Here is a 19,259-nt window from a genome sequence, read left to right as displayed (position 1 = left end):
CTGGCGGGCGGCTTCGCCCCCGGCGCTGGAAGGATTCAACCGGCGAGCGGCTCTAGGCGCGGAGGGAAGAGCCGCGGGTGCCGCGCTCCTCAGCGCCGGGCTCTCCCTTCACCGCGCCCGGGGAGCTGTGTCCCGGCTGCGGGAGGAGACACAAAGGATTTCGGCTCCTGGGGCTGAGGCGGTTCGCGGCACTGCGCTGCTCGCCGGTAAACAAGGCTGCCGTGCCTGCGGAGAGGGGCAGTGGTTCGGGCCTCTTTTTTTAACTCCATAAACTCCTCCAGATTGGAGGTGCGGGGTTGTGCTGCCTCAGAACGAGCTCTTGAGACGTGCCTGTGCTGGCGTTACTGATGTCAATATGCTGAAGGTCCGTGGATGGATGGGAAAAAGTAAGCTTTTGGCCAAGGTCCCTTGTGCCTCTTAATCTGTTAAAAGGCACTTCTTCCCCTGACAAATGGGATGGCGTTTTGCACGGTGAGTCAGTAGGGGTCTAGCTCAGCCTGCTTCTTTCCAGCCAGGCAGCTCTGAATTTCAGGAGACAAAGGCGATGGCAGGGCTGTTACCTGAACTCCTGTCAAGACTTTTGCTGGGGGTGTTGGACGGCTCTCTAGAAGCAGGCAGTCATTTCAGCCCACTCAGGTCTGCCTCTTAACCTCGAGGCTTTTAGAACCACATGCTGCTCTGTGAAATCTGGGGCATGAATATAGTAGGGGAAGCTGCCTGGGCATTCTTTCCAACTGTTAGTCTATAAAAATGTGTTAAAATAACTTGTGTCCGTCAGTACTTTTGTGGTAAGCTGGGACTAAACTACTTTATTTTCCCCAAATTGAGAGAGAAGCTCATTTTCAGCAGGTTTTGAAGGAGTAGGGGTTTATGTAGGTGTGCTGGAGAGACTAATTCAGCAGAACAGTGTTGTTACTGGTGGCATCGTGAGGTGGAAACTTTCAGATTCTGGACTGAGCTGTAGCACTGGCAGTGTTGTATAAAAACACTTTTTATAAATGATGCATTGAGCTTTCAGAAGAGAACAGGTTCTTTTCCCAAATCTCACGTGTTTTTGTGGTATGAGTTGAAGTCCGCCTGTCGCAGATCTCAGCCTTTCATTTAAGAAGGCTCTCATGACTGTAGCAGTTTGCTGTGAGCAATGACAGGTCTATTTTTAAATCTTTGGTTTTCTTTTGTTTCCTGTAATAGGATCTTTACTATGATCCTTACACTTTGTCTTCAGAGAAACGGCAGTGACCTGGAATGCAGCAGACGCTTGCTTAAACCTCTCCAGGTTCTGTCCTTGAAGGTCTAGAGCTGTTTGAAGAGTCCTGGCTCGCCTTGAAATTGAAATCAGCCAAAGCTAAAATCCTCGATGTGAAAAGCTCTCAAGTGCACGTCTGGTTCCTTTGATGACCGTAACTTTTTTTTCTGGAAGAGGTGTTACAGATCTATTTTAGGGAAACAAAAAAGTTCTGTATGCACTGCCTCTCCCTGGGAGGTGTTAAGTGTGCGCAGCATTTTGAGAGGTTTGCCTTCCATCTCAGTATTGTGTTTGCTGGGATAAGACCTGCATTCCTCCACTTCGGTTGGGGGGTGGCAGAGGGGGACTTGCAAGTAGTTACTGGTGGTAAATCTCTGCTAATTTGTCTTCTCATGCTGTTATGACAGGTGTGTTTCATTTTGTCTGCTTTTGTCTCCATTTCAGGACAATCTTTAAGGTCTGTTACTGTGACTTAGATCACCCCCCATTTCAGTTTGTAAATAATCAGCTTTTACAGGCTTAAATTGTAGTTAGGCCAAAACTGTAGAAAGTGAGGCTGTTACTTAAATGAAACTGCCTGAGGGGAGAAAACTGTGGCTTATATTTTTAGTTTTAAGTCTTATAACACATTGCAAACTTGCAAGCTGAAAAAGGGGAATCCTACTGACCTGGTACTGATGATGTTTCCAGAGACGTTGTTGACAGTCTTTGTGTAAGTTCAACTGCACAGTAACTGTTGCTAACTTGTTCTCTCATGACTTATTTTTATATGTACATCAGGAAACTGGAAATATTTTGGTTGTGTAGCTGTTGAGGTTGTTACTTAATGTTTATACTCTCTGTAGGGAATACTATGGCTGTATTAGTTCGTTACAGAAGTAGTGGTGAAGGCCTGAAGGGTGCACGCAGAACTTCAGCCTCATCCTGACTTAACTCAAACAGTAACTCTGGTTGTATTACGTTCTTGGAGCCTGCAGTTTAACACGCTTGGAGGCATGGAGACATTTTTTGCCTTAGTAGCTGGATATTTGATATTCTGATGATTGTTTATACTCTTCGATATTAACATATATTAAGTTGGCTGCATTTTTTTGTGCTGAGGTGACCTGCTTAAAGCTCACCTCTAACAACATTTAGAAAGATTCTTCTGCAGGAGAATGTGAATGTGTTGAGGAGCTGAGGTGAAAGGGGAGGGCTAAATATAGCCATTTCCTGCAAAACTTATCTATTTTTAAGGCTAGCTCTCCAAATGGCATTTATGTCTTCCCAAGCCTACAGAGAGGGTTTCTCTTCCTGTTTTACTCTTCACATTGTAGTTGCCTGCAGCCTGACTGTGGTGGGTAAATCCCAGTGCAGGTGTAAGGAAAAGGGAAAGGGGTTGGTGGCCAGGGCTGGGGGGGACAGGAGGGTGTGTGGCAGCGTACCTTGACATGGTGTCACTTGCCTGTCTTCGGTCTGTGTCCAGCTGGGAAGGAATGGAGACTTGCATTGTCTTGCCAAAACTGCCAGACACAGCAACAGCAGAGGCATCAAACAGCTTATTTGGGAGGGATGCAAATGAGTCTGGGAGAGGGATAAAAATCATTTCGAGAAACACCTTCTCTCTCTCTCTCTCTCAAGCTCTGCTCTGTCCTTGCATTGCTCTGTCACAAGCTGCACACTGCTGGGGAAGGGAGAAAGCAGTGGGCTCCTATCAGCGAAGAAGCTCTTGGGGTAGGAAGAGAACATAGGCGGGGGAAAGAACACCAGTGGCGTGTTGTGGGTGGGTTGCGTTTGTGGTTTTTGTTGTTTTTTTCTTTTTTTTTTTTTTGGCCAGCTGGTATTCTGAAGTCATGCTTAAATTTAATGAAAGCCTAATGCTAAAATAGGATCTAGGGACAGCCGTTGTAAAATAATTAGGCACCCTTTTAGCCCCTTCGTCCCTGCCAAAAAAAACCTGCTTGATTTTGCTTGCATTCTTTGGTATTTCAGCGCTCAAGTGGGCATCTCGATATCTGCTCTTGTACATTTTATCTCTTCTGCTCTGCATAGACAGGTTAAAAACACAGCCCACTCACCTGTGGAGCTGTGTAGAGCTACAGAAGATTACAGTGGTGGTGCTGAGTGCAGTAGATTTCTGAGTGATAACTGGTCTCTTCCAGCCTCTCTGCAGAGAATTCCTGGAGATCCACTGGGATGGCTGGCAGGTTGGCCTGATTGAGGGCAGGCACGTGTGTTAGGGGATGGTTTATTTGCTCTGAGACCTGAGGACAGTCAAGACCAGACATCTTTTAAAAGCACGGTAGTTACAAAGGTATCCAGCACTGTCCAAAACCACACCTTTTAAATCCTGCTGCAGACAAGTTCAGTGACCGCGTGTTAAGGATGCAAGTCATGTCTTTTACACATCTGTATGTATCTGTAAAATAAGGAATGATCGTATTTCTTAGCAGTGTTGGAAAGCTGAATTTACCTAAGTTTGCAGATTGTTTTGGGATCATGAATTTAGAAAATGCTATTGACCATGAAATGTGTGGAATTCCATGGAGACGCTTTCAAGAAACTCCTTTTTTCTTCGCTATGTTTGCAGTCAAAACACAGTTTTAAACTAACGCTTTTAAAAGCATAAAAGGGTAGTCAAATAGCAATACAGTAGTTGCAATGAAATAGTTTGCTTTGTTATGTACTGTACTGTGAGAACGCATCTGACCCAGTTTCAGCTGGTGGTTGGTCCCTTCCTTAAAATGTGGTCTTCTGCAGTTCCGTGTGTGCAGCTCAGTGCTCAGAGGTTCCCATTTCAAAGTGATTTGCGTTTGTGAGTCTTGCTGGTATTCAATACGTGCTCTCAAAATCTTAGTCTCATATCAAGATCTGCAGTGAGCTAACTAATTATAAAGGAGCGTTGAATCTAGCCTTTGACGTTGATTCTGTGGGATGCGAACAGTTTTCTAGTAGGAGCATCAGGTGTGCTGGTACTCTGAGTGAAATGAGTGCAGTGCATCTTTCTGTGAGGGAAAGCAGCGCTGTGTGTGCGAGGTGGGAGGGTGTTCTCTGCTGGCAGTTTGGATGCTGACTTTCCCCCGGAAGGCCAGAACTGACCTTGTGATTCATCTGCCGGTGAATAGTCAACATCAGGTGCTGCATCACGGCCTTTGCCAGTTATTACCCAGCCCCGTCTGTAACCAGGGTTCTTTTGATCTGCTCTTTCATGTCAGGCTGAGTTTGCCCTGGCTGTCGGAGCCGGGCCGTGTTTGCTGGCCGTGCGCGTTGCCCTGCGGGGTGATGGCTGTGCCTGGCAGGCCAGGCGGCCGGTCGGGTCCCGGGGCCTCTGGGCCAGGGAATCCTGCCCAGTTCTGGTCAGAACACGTTTTCCATCCTTTGTGCCCATGCAGCTGGCTCTGAAAGACCGCTGAAGCCCCCGAGATCAGCCTCCCTCCTATGGAATGCTGGTGCCCCGTTCCGTTTAAGTACAAAGGCAGTGTAAGTCTCTAGGCAAGGTGAGAATCTCTAGATAACTCGCTGTCCTTCAGAATGGCCCTTTCTTTGTGCTCAGGGCTCGGTTTAGTTTTGCATGGGGTTGGCTCAGTCTTGTACCAGAAAGCTTTGTGAGATGGTGTCGGTGCAGTGTGTTTAAATAAACAGACTCTTGCTGAGAAGTGTTTGAAAGGAAATACTATAGAGGCCTTAAAGTCATGATTGAAATGTGAGTAAATGGGAAGTGATGATTTGACATTATTTCTTATGATGTAAGAAACAAGGAATACCATCTGTAGTCAATAGGCAGCAGTTTTAAAATTAATAAGTTGTAGTTTTTGTGTGGTGCCTGTTTTAAGTTATAGGATGATTGCAGTGGGACTTTCAAGAGAGACTTTTTTGTTCGTTTTCTTTTAGGAAAAAAAATGGGTTTGGTCAGAGGTCTGTGGGTGGACCTTGAGAGGCAGTGGTCCGGATGCAGTTCTGGGCTTGGGAGTTCACCTCTGACTGGGAAGCACGGGCTGGGGAGGCAGGGGAGGCTGGAGGAGTGACCTCTGCACTCTGTGTCCTTACGCTTCTTCCTAAGCGCCTGCTGCTGGCCTCTCCTGGAGTCAGCAGGCTACTGTTGAGCTGGGTGTACATTTTGTTCTTCTGCTTCTCCTGTTGCCCTGAAAAGGCAGCTAAATGGTTGCTCATCCCCAGAAGTAACTTTTGTCAGTGCATCTCCCCGTTTTGAATTGCTCCTGGCAGTGTCAAACCCTGTTACTCTTTACTACCTGTAGTACTTCTGAAAAGATGCTTATGGAAGTGTCTGTTGTAAATGAGTTCAAGTCTCCTTTAGGAAAAGGAAGACTATGGCTTGATTAGAAGCTCATTAAGACAGAAGGCCTGCAGTTTAGTGGTGGTCCAAGGCAGACTTTGGGCCCTTCATTTGCCTTGTCTGATGTGAACAAAGGTGGAGGCAGGAGTGGAACACCAAGTGCTATTATCTAGGCAGTTTTACTGAGAGGAGCTGGTGCTGCAACTCCTACCCGTCTGTCCAGCGTACCTGGCACATCCCCCCCAGCACGCTGAAGCCGCAGATCGCCCTCAGTTGCATGGAGGCTGGGGGGAGGACCTTTCCTGCTCTGTCAGAGCAGTTGTAACTCGCTGTGCTCACTGGAGGTCAGGCATTTCTTGTTCTGACTACAAACCTTACCTCTCTACTAATAAGCTGCAGAAGAGAGGCCAACAAACACCTCTTCTAATTGCAGGTCTGCTGGTTGTCTGGCAAGTATCCTGTAACAGTAGGAGCAGGTTGGCAGCTCTTCGACAGCCGCCTTTGGCTGGGCGGATGGCTTGGAGGCTAGAAGTGGCTTCCTTTTGAAGTCCTGCAAGCTGCTGATCTCTGCTTTCCTGAGTCAGTGTGCCTCAGCAGGCCCCTCCGACCTTCCTCTCCCAATGGCCTGGGGTTCCTGGCTGAGCAGTTTCAGGCAGTTGGTGCTGTGGTTGCACAAGCCTTTTTGCTGGCTACTAATGCCCGGGAAATGAGTAAAGCTCGTCCCTCTCCCTGTGCTGTTCTTTCTCCTGTTCCGGCACCTCTGTGGCCATGTGGTGAGCTGGATAAGGCTTTAATTTGGTTAAAAATCTCTCTGTCTTTGCCAGGTTCGTTCTAACCCAGATTAATTCTTGGCTTGTTTTTTCATGGTGGTGCTGAGGAGGGATCTCTGAGGGTGTGAGTGGCTGGACAGACACGGAGCACTGTGTGTGCTCCCTCCATGTGTCTGAAAGCCATTCCCTTGCCCAAGTGTGTGGTGGAGTTTGCCTGTGGCCAAGGCTGTTTTGCAGGGTGCCTTGGCCCAGCTTGTTGATGCTAGAGTGGACCTGGTGCGGTCCACTCCCCTGGAAAAAGTCCTGCAGGTTTCTTTGCTGCCTGCTTGCTCTCGGCCCCGGGTGTTACACTGGGGCGTGCTCCAACACACATTTTTTGGAAGCTCTGCACAGCTCTAAGGATTGTGACTAGCATGGCAGCCAGCCTGTCCTCCGCGCACAACGGCACATCTGCCTGCCTTACTCATCCCTTTAGGGGTGGATAATTTCTTACAATGTCAGTTAGTATTGAATTGGAGGTAGAAGAGATGAGATCTAAATCTCCCTAGGAACAAATGTAAAATTAAACAAAATGGGTGTTTGTATTAGTCAGCCTAAAACAGACTGTGCTATTTAGGGCTCTCCACTGCAATAAAGTTGTCTCTTGTGTTTGTGTGGGTGGACTGCAACAATTAAGTCATTTTAAGGCTGAATCTTAAAAGAGCAAATAAAAAGAAAATATAATGGTTTGGTTTAAGAGAATAAATTAATTGTATCATGTTACGTTAGAGAAAAGAGAGATGGTACCTTGCAGGTTGTTTATTACTGGTGAAAATCATGTCCATGTTGCATGTTGAAACTCTTCTTGACTTCATAAGAAGCAGTATTTTTTGTTGTTTTTATCTGTTAAATTACATTCGTTACTGATGCTCTAGTGTAACTGCCTGTTGAAGCTGCTGTGCTCTGTAGCAGCCTGCCAAAGCATCAGTTTTGATTGCATGGGCTGGACAACTCCCAGGCTGTAGGATGATTTGGCAGTGGATTTTATGTGGCAGTCAATCTTGTAGTATTGTAATGCTTGCGTCTCCTTATTTTCTATTGTCAGAATGAAAAGATAATACTCAGATATGGTGCACTACAAGTCATATAGATTAGCTAATTCATATCCACTTAATACAGGAATTAAGATGTGTATTTAAAAAAAACCCCCTATTTTCAATTTGACTCTTAAATACTGTCTCAAGTTAAATAGTAATAAAAAGTATTTTAGAGGTACTCTTAGCTCATGAAAAAAGTGCTGATGCTTGTGAATTAAAAAAAAAAAACCCAAACCAACAAATAGGGGTGTGTGTGCTTTCAGTGATTGTGATTATGATAGAAAAATAAAGTAAATATTTGGAAACCTTAGGCTGAAACTCCTTTCAGGGCATTCACTCTTACTTATTGTGCACTGATCTAAGTAATTTTTATTCCACTTGACCTGTATTTTTGGACTGAAGTGTAGAACCTGTGTGCATCCTACTCTAAATGAAATGATGATGATAAAAAGCTGCTTGCCTGGCGATTTTCCCTCTGCTGGCTTTTCATCTCAAGGGTAACTAGGCGTAAATGTGGCGTGGGACCATCTCTGCTTATCTTGATTCAGGAGCTGTCCTCACTGAAGAGGAGGTAGCCTGAGGTCTTTGATGTAGTTCTGCCTCACTTGGGCAGAATCCTTTCGCTGCGGTGCCAAGCCCTGTCTGTCCAGACCAGCCAAGCAAACACAATTCTGTGTAAGAGCAGAGGTACGGCTTTACTTTGTGGTTATGATGAAGGTTAAATTGTTCAAGTATTGGCCATCCTCCAGCAGCTTTGCGTAATTGGAACCCTTCTCTGTCCAGAAAGGAGCGTGCAAGTTATTTCAAGTCACTGGGACAGAAGAAAAAGCTCCACCTAGAAGGCTGTGAAGCAGCCTGGGATAGGTCGCCCCTGCCTGCAAATTCCCGCGTCTCACGTGCGGCACCAGCACAGGCACGGCTTGGAGTGTGGCTGGTGGCTTCCTGCTGCTCAAATCCTCCTTCCATGCCCATTCTTATGGATCCTGCCCCTTGGCTTTTGTTGCTGAGACCGTGCCCTTGTGAAGTTCTTGAACAACTCCTTGGCTTTGCTCTCTCTTAACCTCACATTAGCTGATTGTCAATTAGGCCTTTACCTATGTGCCAGAAACGCCACGTAGACACTTTTGTGTGTGTTTGTGGACCCAGCATGTTTGCATCAGCCTTCAGTAGAGAATAAGCTAAACGAGTAACATGTTCCAACTTGCCTGAACAATGGGGTGTTCTTTCTGTCTTTGTGTAGGCATTTTACACGTTTGTAAGACTCATGTCCGTACCTCTGAAGCAAACTTGTGCATAATTGTTCTGCAAAACCTGTTCTGAAATCTGAAGCTATTTAGACCCTTCCCTCCATCCATGGTCCTTATGACACAAATAATATTTTGAAGAGTGCATTAATATGACTGTTCCTAAATTAATGAAAATAAAAACCTAAGCTCCGTTAAAGTACCGTTTGAAAGAAATACAGTATTTCCATACCTTGTGCAAAAGCAGCGTTTTTCTAATGAGTGGAAAAGTCTTCATCTTTTTAGTTGGGATTTGATCCTGGATGTTGGTTAGACATTCAAATAAAATGCTTATTGGACTCTAACGTACAACAGTGTCCAGGATCTTCAGGGAACTTTATCTGGTTTCTCCGTTAGGAAGGCCAAGATGACATGAGCCAGAAAACTGAACTCACTTTTAGAAACTGTCACTTTCCTTACGCAGTTACTGGAGTCTCTGAGAAATCAGTGTTTGAGTCTGCAATGCTGTTTTATACCTGCTCTAACAGAGGGTCTGCCAGAAGTAAAACTTCCCAATCTTGGGATTTGTAAAATTTCGATGTGTAGACATGTCGTTATAATTATGTTGGTTTAATTTCAAAAGTGTATACTCCTACTCTAAAAGAGGCCCTGCTGCATACAAACAGAAGTATCGAAGGCCCTGAAATGTTAGCATTGGAATGTTTTTGGCTTAGCTTTAAATATCCACTGGATATAGAGCTCTGGGGAGTAGACTAAAGCAAATGGAAAAGGTGAATTAACTTGAAGTTGTTCCGCAAGGCTGGGTTAATAGAGCCACAGCACATCAGCACAGTGGCAGCTGAAGACAAAAGAAAGGGATTTCGAGAGCTTGTTTATATTTTGAGGCTATTCGGAAGTGAAGTAGATGCCATTCAGAGGCTGCAGTTCCTTTGCCAGAGTCCTCTTGTCATCATTCTTATGCTGCAGCATCAGTCCCTGTATGCCTGGCCTGAGTGAATCTCCTGCGAGCGCTGGCGCTATTCCCGCAAGGAACAGCGAGAAACCGTTCTGGCTGGTGTCTGATGGAGGGAAGCCTTTCACTTGCAGCTTCTGAAAGGCTGGGGTGTTTGTCTCATGGTACTTGATGGTTCTTTTGAGACCTGGTTGAAGAAATCAGTGGGTTCCCTCTTTGAAGAGGGAAATGTAGAGTTTTTCCTGGCTGTGATGGGAAATCTGGAAAGAGAAGCCAGTGTGCTTCAGGCGTGTGTGTGTGTGTGCCACAAGATGACCAAAAGCAAAACAAATTGGCACCCCTCCCCTTTTTCTGGGAGGGGGGGGAGCCTAACCCATAGCTTTTGACTGCCTTCTGGTAGGAATGTGGGGTTGGTAGCTCAGGGTGAGTGGAGAAGGCTCTTTCCTTGATGCTGCCTGGCTGAGCGTAGCACGTGTAGGGCCTTCCCTAACAGGTACTCTGGTCCTTTTGCTCCTGAAAGATTCATAACAGGATGGATTTCTTTGTAGGATTATGGGATTGTGGGACTTCACAGCAGCTTGAAGTTGAATCTGGGAGAGCAGAGGAACCTCCTTCAGCACGCTCTGGAGGAGACCTGAGGGGATGTTAGGCAAAGAGGACCACAGGATTTGGGTGTAGGTGACGTGTCTGTAGAAGTGTGGGACTGGAACCAGCCTGGAACTCGGAGACCCAATGCAGCCTGCTTTGTGTAGGGTCTTCAGTGTGGCCCTCATGTGCCTGCGAAGTGGCAGCGGCCCTGGCACCACAGTCCCAAGGTTTACAGGGTGAAGAGCCCGTCTGCTGGCAGGGGTGGTCTTCTCTCCTGTCAGACTCCTGAAGGAGGGTTCTGGAGAACTGAGATGAGGTTTGGCTCTCTTGGCAGGTACAAGGAGTTGGTGGCAGTAGGGGTGAAAGAGGGACCCTCAGGCAGGCTTCGTGGGACTCCTCTGTCACCGTGAGAGGGGTTAATGGCAGAAGGCCAGGCCTGCGGCAGAGTGTCTGTAACAAAATGAGTTATTGCTTGTCCGCTCTTAACTTGTGCTGCTCAGCTCTCTGTACCTGTAGTGTTCCCTCACTATGGGTAAAACAGTTGCTGAAAACCTTTCATTGAGGTTTCAGGTGCTTACCCTGCAGTGTCTGTGTCCGAGGTGGTGCACCGTCCAGTGGCAAGCCAGGAGAAGCGGGATGGCATTGCGTTGTGTGTTTGGACTGGGACTGTCTGACCTGAACAGCTCCCAGTAGCGCAGGTAACACCTCACAGGGTGAGGCTGTGGTTTTTAACAGCTCGTGGGAGGTGGGAGGGAACCACTCTGCAGGGCGGGAGGCCTGGGGTCTCCCCGCTGCGGATTGCGCAGGCACCGACCCGCTGCACCTTGGGCTGCGGGGCCCTTCAGAGGCGTAGGGCTCGCTGGGCACCTGCTAAAGCCTTGCATGGTGGTTAAGCCGGCGTAGAAGAGGTTCTTTCTAAAATATTGACCAATGTGAGCGTGACACTAAACCCCCAAAACAAAGCCACAGGCAGAAGTGAACAATAAGTTGTAAAATGAAATCTGAGGGTTTGGTGTGCCAGTGGTGTGATAGGAAATTTTTTTTTTCCCCTCAAAGTTCTGATATTTTCTTCCAAAAACGTTAAGGCTTTTTTGACATGATTGATCTTGTTTCAGTCTCCCAGGTGTGTTTGGTTGTGTGTGAAGTGAGGGATTCTTCTGAAAATGAACATGTTGAGTTGTAAAAGGTGGTGCACAAGCAGGTGGTGCACTGACAGCGTGCCTGCCTATCCTTAGCTCGTGAAGGTGCTTTGAGGACAGTTCTTCCAGTTTCTCTGTAGCTCATCTTTTGGAGTTACAGCCTTCCTGTAACAAGTGTGTAAGTAATGGTTCATTTTTTGGTGTACTGTTTGTCTTGGCTTCATGTTGGAGGTTTGCTTGTCCTTTGTGCTGTGCTCCAGGTGGCTCAGCAGAGATGTGGAAGAGCCTTAGGCGGCTTGTGTGTGCTCTTGTTGGCACTGCTGAACATCCCAGGAGCATGAAGAATGTCCCAGATTCAGTTCATAATGGCAGATTAATTAAAAAATGGATGTTGGGCAAGCCAAAAATGTCTGATTAATACTCTCAATTTACATATCAGAATTGTATGAAAAAGATGTCTGTTAAATGTTGACAACTTGATGCAGCTTTTAATTTTTACCCAAATAATTTTTAGCATTACAGCAGTTACCTTTGGTTCTAACAACTGAAGAAAAAAATATGCTTAATGCTTTATTTTCTCTTTGGGTAATAATTATTGGCCAAGAAGGCTACAGTAGCTACTGTGTCAAGAAGCAAACTAGCACCAAAGGAAAGAAATTAGTCTTGTATGGCTACCTATGAGTTACAGCTTACTGTTAAAGTGGGTTTTCTCACATAGTAAGCAAAAAAGCACAGTGAATTTCTGTATTATTTGATCAGTTTATTGTGACACCAAGGAAATATTGAAGTATCTAAATGCTAAAAGGAGATTCTGTTGATTCTTTGATCTTGAAAGGCCGCTTTTCTTAAAAAACAAACAAAAAAACCTGCAAAAACATGTCTTCTGTTGCAGGTAATTTAAAATGCTGAACTAAAATATATGAACATAGTAAAGATTTTCCATGTAAAACATGCAAAAAAAAAATTAGCATTTGGTTTTACTCTGAATTGAATTAAAAGCTAGAAAGCTAAAACTTAGATCTCTGGAAGAATTTGAGGAAATAATGAGATTTTAATCCCTGAGCTGACACACCCCTGAAGCGATGATGGGGCCGAGGTCCTGAAGAAATAGGCTTTAACCTTTGCTGTTGTGTGTGTTAAAGTCTAAAAGCTAAAATTAACCTAAATGGTTGAACTGGTTTAGGTTTAATTTAATTTGTATTTTTTTGTTTGCTTCTTTTTCATGAAAGAACACAGTAAATGCTGAATCAAGTTAAATGCTCGCCCCAGCTGTGTAATGAAGGTGATTTAAAGGCAATTAAATGCTCCCTCTCAATCTAAGATATTTTGGAGATTCCTAAACTTCTTCACATCTTGCCTTTCAAGATGATGTGGGGGCTGGTGGGCGCTGGGTGGCAGCTCCACCCTGCGCCTTGCCGGTCGGCCACCTTCCCGGTGGGGACTTGTGGGAGAAGAAAAACGTGTTTGCATCTGACCGGTGAACTGGGAAATGGGCCCATCTTATCCCCCTGCACCCCCAGGTCACCCAGACAACAAGATCCACTGGCTGGTTTTGGTTAATTTAGCTCAGTACCTGCAGGTGTGGTGTCCTCTGCCTAATAAACAGCTGCTAGTAGCAAAATGCCTTGACATGGTCAAGCAGTGTAAGCCTGTTTTCCAATTAAAAGTAAACTTTTGAAATACTCTGTAAGAGAGTGAATAATCAAATGTATCGCTTTCTGTTATGGTAAAACGTGACCTATAAAAATGAGGGGCCTGGGTTCCTGGTGGTTAAAGCAGTGCGTGGGGCTGCTTTGCTCGGGGCTGGGTTAGGGAAGCGTTTCCTAAACAGCTGAGACTTGGGCTGTGATCTGCCATTTGCTGTTGCCCGTGCTGGGCAGTCCCTCCCAGCATACGTGCTCCTTTTCTCGCGCTATTACTCCAGGTGCTTTTTGCATCTCTCTGGCCTCAGTTCTTGTTGGGGTAAGCAGAGATTTGCAGCAGTAACTCTAGGGGCTGTCCCTGCCCATTGCTGCAGGCCAGCACAGCATGCTTGCAGTAACAGTCAAAAGTCATCTGCTTCCCTTCCATCCCCTGATACTAACAAGACTGCCTTTTTCCCTGGGAAATGGCCTTAAGTTCCATATTTGGTTAGTCTTAACATTTGTGTTGGACAATAATTAACCTTTCTGCAGAAAAGGACAAAAAACAAGTGCAAAATCAAATGTAAAGTTGGTTATTTAAATTGTGACCCAACTTGGTAGGTAATATAAATCACCTTGATCAACTTGAAAGTATTTAAATACATACCAAAACCTGAAATATATGTTCCACCTGTGCAAATGTAAAATAATAGTTTGAAAAATTCAGAGGACCAGGTAAAATTCCAAACGACACGGGGTTTTTGTTGCTTTTGGTTTGTTTTTTTAAACCCTGAATTTTGCTTCGTTTTTCTTTGAATCATTATGCTCACACAATTGCTAAGTAGGATTTACTTTGCATTTCTGTAGCTACTTTTTTCCTGGTAGTAGTCCAAGGAAGCTTCCATGGAGTGCAGAATTCCCTGTTCAAGTAAAGTGGCTGCAGCAAAAGGGGAAGTGTAGCTGGGTTCAGGGGTGCTGGATATTCATTGTGGGGATTTATCCAGCATCATCTGAGAGGGACTGGGGGTATGAAGTGCTTTCAGATAGTGTCGCTGTCATTTTATGCATTTCTAATAATAAGATTTTGAATTTGAGGGAGGAGACAGGAGAAGGGGAATGCAGATGGAATGAAATCTTAAAGCAGTGTTGGAGGTCCAAAGAAACCTTTACCCTCCTGTAAGAAAACGTCTCTAATGCCAGTGTGGCATAGCACACCCCTAGAGCTGTGGTGCAGGAACTGGAGCAGTCTGGAAAGGATGGAAATATTCTATGTAGTGCTAAAATAATTCTGTACGGTGTCACTTGCCTGGAGCAGCTTGTGCAGACTGGCAGGGTTTTTGGGTGGCTAGAGATTGTTTTCTCCAGGGAGCAGCACAGACCTGCACAGATCCTGAGCTCGCACAACCTTTCCCAGAACTGCTAGCTTGGCAACTCTACCCCTGGGAAGTTTACCACAAAATTATTTTGCAGCCGTTTGATTTCTTTGCAGTCCTGCTTGTGGGATTTTTGGTGCTCAGTCCACCTGCACTGAGCGGGCGGTGCTGCTGGTGCCCGTGTCGTGGGGCGTGGGCAGCGCCGGCTCCTGCCCGGGCCATGGCAGAGCTGCTGGAGCATCCCTCAGCCCTTTCCCCCCAGGTGCCGGAGGCGAGCTGAGCCTGCCCTGATGCGGTCAGGAACGGACCACAGAGCACAGCCTGGCTCAGGACTGATGTTCCCAGCAGTGTGTAGACAGGAACTGCCTCATGCTCTCTGGCTTGCCTGTGGTGCTGATAGGAGATTGCCTACCTCTGGCCGTACAGAGGGGTGAGTGTTGCAGGACTTTAAAGAAAACAAATGGGCCGGTGAGTGCAGCAGGGAGGTGATCATTTACCTTCCAGTTCTCCTCAAGCAGTGATTGGTGTTCAGTTGCAGGTCCAGAAATACATGGCCCTCTAAACAGCTGCAGGTAAGAAGTCATCCCTTAAACAGGCTGTTACCTCAAGATCTATTGTTAGCAGCTATGTTTCTTGCAGCAGCGTTTTTGTATCTGTGGATCAGTGTTAACTTGTGTCCAGCAACACTTGTCTTCCCCAAAACCCCCATGCTGCCTTGTTGAAGGTACAGTCTCCTTGCTGAAGGTCACAGCTGGCTGCTGCCCTGCTGCGCCCTTCAGAACTTGATGGGTGAAAAGGGAACAACAGAAGTGTTGATCCCAGCTGGAAAAATGTAGTTTGAGATCATGCGCTGCATTCAGTTAGAAAAGCTACTTTAAAGAAAAAATAAACCTATCGTGTGAGGGTGGCAGAGGCAGTGGGTTGGCTCTCTCTTTGCCCTCTGCTGCTGAGGTGCCTGAGAGATCGACCCCAGGCCCCACATTCCTGTCAGCTACCAGGCACTTTCATTATTGCCTCCCTTAACTTCTTTCTTTGACATTAGTGCAAGTTCAGTCTAATCCTTTTGTAAGCAAGCTGATAATGTTTGAAAACTGTCTGCTGTATAGTATATGTGAAGTTCTTGTGGTGCAGAAGGTAGCCAGAAGAGGAGGTGGCCAGGAGAGTGCATGGGCTGGTAGGCAGATGTGGAGGGGGAGGATAGGGGAGGTTCCAGAAAATGGAGTGAAAATGATGGCTTTGAAGGGCTTGGAGGGAGTAAAAATGTCCTGGTGTGTTAGTAGCAAGAAGAGAAATCAGAGTGCTTCTCTTGGTTACCTGATTGAGTTATGCCACATAACTTCTGTAGGTAGCTAAATTTCAGTTTTAGGCATCATCATGAGTTAGGTATTAAGAAAATGCCTCATTGCTTTTCTAATTCAGGAAAATTCTAGGCAGAGAGAAGATTTTGACTGTATAAATGGCTCTTCATGAAAAACAAACCTGAGCAACAAGCAGCTTCATGCGGCTGCGGTTCAGTGGTGTGTTAAGTTTCAAACTCCTCTAGTCCCCTTCTTGATTGTCCTTGCCCTGGGAATCCATGGGAATGTTAGATGATCTTTTCTGAAAATCGCAGGCGGGAGAAGGACGGAGTCCCTCCCATCAGACAACAGTAAGACAGTTCAGGCCCAAACTCTAGTAGCACCCAGTGCAGTCCTACCCTCGTCCGTGGTGGATATTGCACAAACAAAAGGCAAGTGACTGCTGCACAAATCCGTTGGGATGACTCTTTACTGGCTCAAATTGTCAAGCAAGTTCATATTATGCAGTCAATTCTGGGAGTTTTGGAGATATTTTATTAATTTCTGTTTATTCAGCCAACTGACATAAAGTAATGTATTGAAAAGACTGTTAAAGAATGAATGTGTTTGTCTCCAGTGCGCTTGGCGCTGGCCAGTGCTTTGCTTTGCTTGGAGCGCCAGGCTCCACGGGGTGCCCGGGGTGGGGGCAGAGGCCTGCTGCTGGCAGGGCTGCCAGTGCGGGGAAGCGACTGCGAGTGCCACTGCGTTTAGTTAATCCTCCTTTCTGAAAAGAAAATGGCTAACAAGTTAGTAGATGCCTTGGGAATAGGCAACAGCTGGGTGCGAAGCAAAAATCTGCTAGCCCGGTAGTCATTTCTGGTGTTGCGCAGAGGTGTTTTGTCTGTTCAGTAGCGAACTCCCATTTGAGTGTATGCTGTTGTTGCTTCCCCGGAGCTGGCTGGAGTTGGTGTGAGACGTCTGTTTGAAGCTGATCGTCATTGCTGTGAGACTTCGTTAAAATGGTTGTACAGTGTAGTGGTTGGCACTCTGTCCTTCCAGTTGCAACACGGCGGATTCTGTTCAACAGGAACTATTTTAATTGGTTTCCACTCTGTGTTATGTTAAAACTCTGCTGCTAGATCTAGAAACCCATGACATATGTTTTGTTCGTTCCTGAAAACATGCGCTTTATTCTGCTTTGGTCATTCAGATTCGTTTTACGTGATTGTCAGCTGAAGAAAATACTGCGTTTGGCAGCACTTCAGCAGCGAGGCAGCTTCCTGCGGCCCAGGACTATAAACTGTATAACTTGTCCAGGGGGGCTGTGCATTACAGAACTGAAAATTCCTTCTCTGGCAGCTTTCAGTGCCTAGTGCGCAGCAGCCTGGCTGCTGGGGATGGGGGCACGGGGGGCGCCCGCTGCTGCCAGTGTAAGCCAAGACGTCTGGCTAGCACCAGGACCGAGGGTGGGTTTCACAGCTGGTCTGGAGCCCCGGGCTTGGGTGGTGGGCGCTGCCGGGGAGCCGCGGGTGGGAAACGTCTCTGCCATATCACCCGGCTCCGCTTTCCCAGCGCGCCCCGTCGGGGCCGTGTTGGGAGCCAGGCACTGCGCCAGCCTAGGTGTGCCGTCTGCCCAGGGAGCGCAGCTGTGGTGGTGAGCCTGCAGTTGGTAGTTCTCCTCAGTGTGATAGCTGGTTAGAAAATAACCACTAGTCATGACTTCTGTTAATTAACTACTAAGAGTTAAATAAATGTTGTTGGAAAAACTAGTCTGTGTTTATTTGGCATGTCTTTCTCCAGAAAAGGCTGGTGCTAGTTGGTACATGCTCGATTTCTGTGCATGTCTACGGTGTGGTTTTTTCTCTGTATTGATTTTCATGATTCATTGAATGTGATCTAAGCAAAAAGCATACTTAAATGACACTGGAGACAGCTGTCTGTTAAAGTGGGACATTTATGTATGCTGAAATGGCGCCAGGTTTTTCTTCCATTACTTTATCAAGAAACACACACCAGTAATATTTCTTTGTTTAATTTCCTTTTCTAGGTCACTGGTATGTCACCTTTGTTTTGTTTAAAGAGCTATGGTAAATTCTTTCTCTAAACTTTCGTATCAGTTTTGTTCCTGTTCTGATAATCCTTTTTGAGGTTATTTTGAAGTGGAAAGGGCTTTACATTGTGTTTAGGAGTCTGTATGATGGACTTTCTGTTTGTTTGTTTTTCCTCCCTCTCTCTCTCTCTCTCTCTCTCTCTCCTCCCAGTAGAGCTGTTTTGGGAGGTACATGTGGGAAATTTGGATAAAGGCAGAAACTTATAAAGCTCTGGAGGCTGATGTGTAGCTTTTTCCAGTTTTAATCTGTCTCTCTTCGTATGGCAAGCTGAAGTTCCAGATGTTGTTTTGGCTTGGAGATAGTGAATAGGGGAAAAATAAGCATTCTTAATGTTAACAGAGTCAGACTGGCTGGTTCTGTACTGACAGGAAAATGGAGAGATAAAACCTTCATTAATGGTGCATGCACTGCCTAAGTAGCCAATAAAACAATGCTGTCTTCACTGGAAAGAAGTCCCAGATTGGCGATGATCAGTGCCAACTGCAGGAGGAGACAGCTGCAGAGGCTGAGAAGTATTAAAAGTAAAACTAAACATCAGCTTGCTTGGATAGCACTGCGGTTTTGTTTGGGTGGGCAAATCCCCCCCCACGTTAATTCTTAGCCCCCTTTCTCCTCCCTGGAACACCCATCTTGGAGTCCTGCATGCTGACCTTCAGCCCCTGACTGTGGGTCTGGGGGGTGCAAAGCTGGGCTCAGGGGTTGTCAGTAAGATGTGCTGCAGGGGCACTTGGCTTTGTGGATCTGAACTGCATCGGAGTTTTGTCTTGGAGCACCAGGGTGGTTTTTGAACTTCATCCCCCTGGTGAGCTCCACTTACTGTGAGCAGCAGAGTGGTTTGGGCATGCGTGTGCTGGATTCTTTCTGGAGGAAACGAAGCTGCAAGCTCTGTCTGAGTACCACACGTGCTCCATCCCGAAATGTGGGTGTAAAGTGCTCCACCTCTTCTGGTTGGCCTTGAGCCACAGGTGGTAGCAGCAGTGTCCAGTGAAGGGACCAGCCTAAGTCCACACTGGAGTAAAACTGCTGAAGTGCTTGTTAGGAATATATATGGTGGCCAGGAATGCCATTCCCTGTACTAGTCTATCAGTTGTATGTGTAACAGTCTGTCCATTTTCCATGTTATAGTAAATATAGAAATATGCTTGTCCTGTGTCTATTCCTGACCTGTTCCTCCCATCACCCTTATTTCTAAAATATGTGAACAGTTTGTTGATAAATGATTGCTGCAGTTGTGCTTATTTCCTCCTTAATCTCTTATTTCCCTTTTCCCATTGTTGAGATTAGGAAATGGTAGTTTCTGGTCAGCGGCCTGTCCCTTCCAGCAAGGTGTAGTTGTCCTTCAGAGTTTTCTGACCTCGGTGAACAGCTCTGGTAAGAACACTCCATTCACTTGCCTTAGCACTATCAAGCTAAAAGTTAATAGTGCTGACTCTGACTTGCCTGAGTTACGGAGGAGCCAAGCTGTTACAGCTCTTCTGGTATCTGAGGACTCATCTCTTTGCTGCTTGGAATTGGGAGAAACTTGTCCACGTCACTGTCACTGTGGTTTATTGAGCGAGGGTTTGGTGATGTGTTTTGGGTGGGCAAA

The 19,259-nt window shown here is 46.2% G+C and overlaps 1 protein-coding gene across 2 annotated transcripts in view; it reads left to right on the top strand.

Moving 5' to 3' along the window:
* The first annotated feature begins 366 nt into the window (after positions 1–366).
* ACVR1 (activin A receptor type 1) overlaps positions 367–19,259 on the top strand; it is a 62,412-nt gene continuing 43,519 nt past the window's right edge. Inside the window, exon 1 of one of the 2 annotated variants that reach the window (XM_026852917.1) lies at positions 367–386. In XM_026852917.1, coding sequence (XP_026708718.1) covers positions 373–386 — 14 coding nt within the window. In that variant the 5' untranslated portion in view covers positions 367–372. Of the gene's footprint in view, positions 387–10,218; positions 10,240–19,259 lie in introns of those variants that run through there. The other variant, XM_026852918.1, reaches the window with a different exon arrangement.

The sequence above is a fragment of the Athene cunicularia genome (genome assembly GCF_003259725.1).
Source record: "Athene cunicularia isolate RWA chromosome 7 unlocalized genomic scaffold, athCun1 chr7_part1, whole genome shotgun sequence".
Lineage (NCBI taxonomy): Eukaryota > Metazoa > Chordata > Aves > Strigiformes > Strigidae > Athene > Athene cunicularia.
The sequence above is the reverse complement of the archived record's forward strand: the minus strand, read 5'-3'. Positions and strand labels throughout refer to the sequence as shown.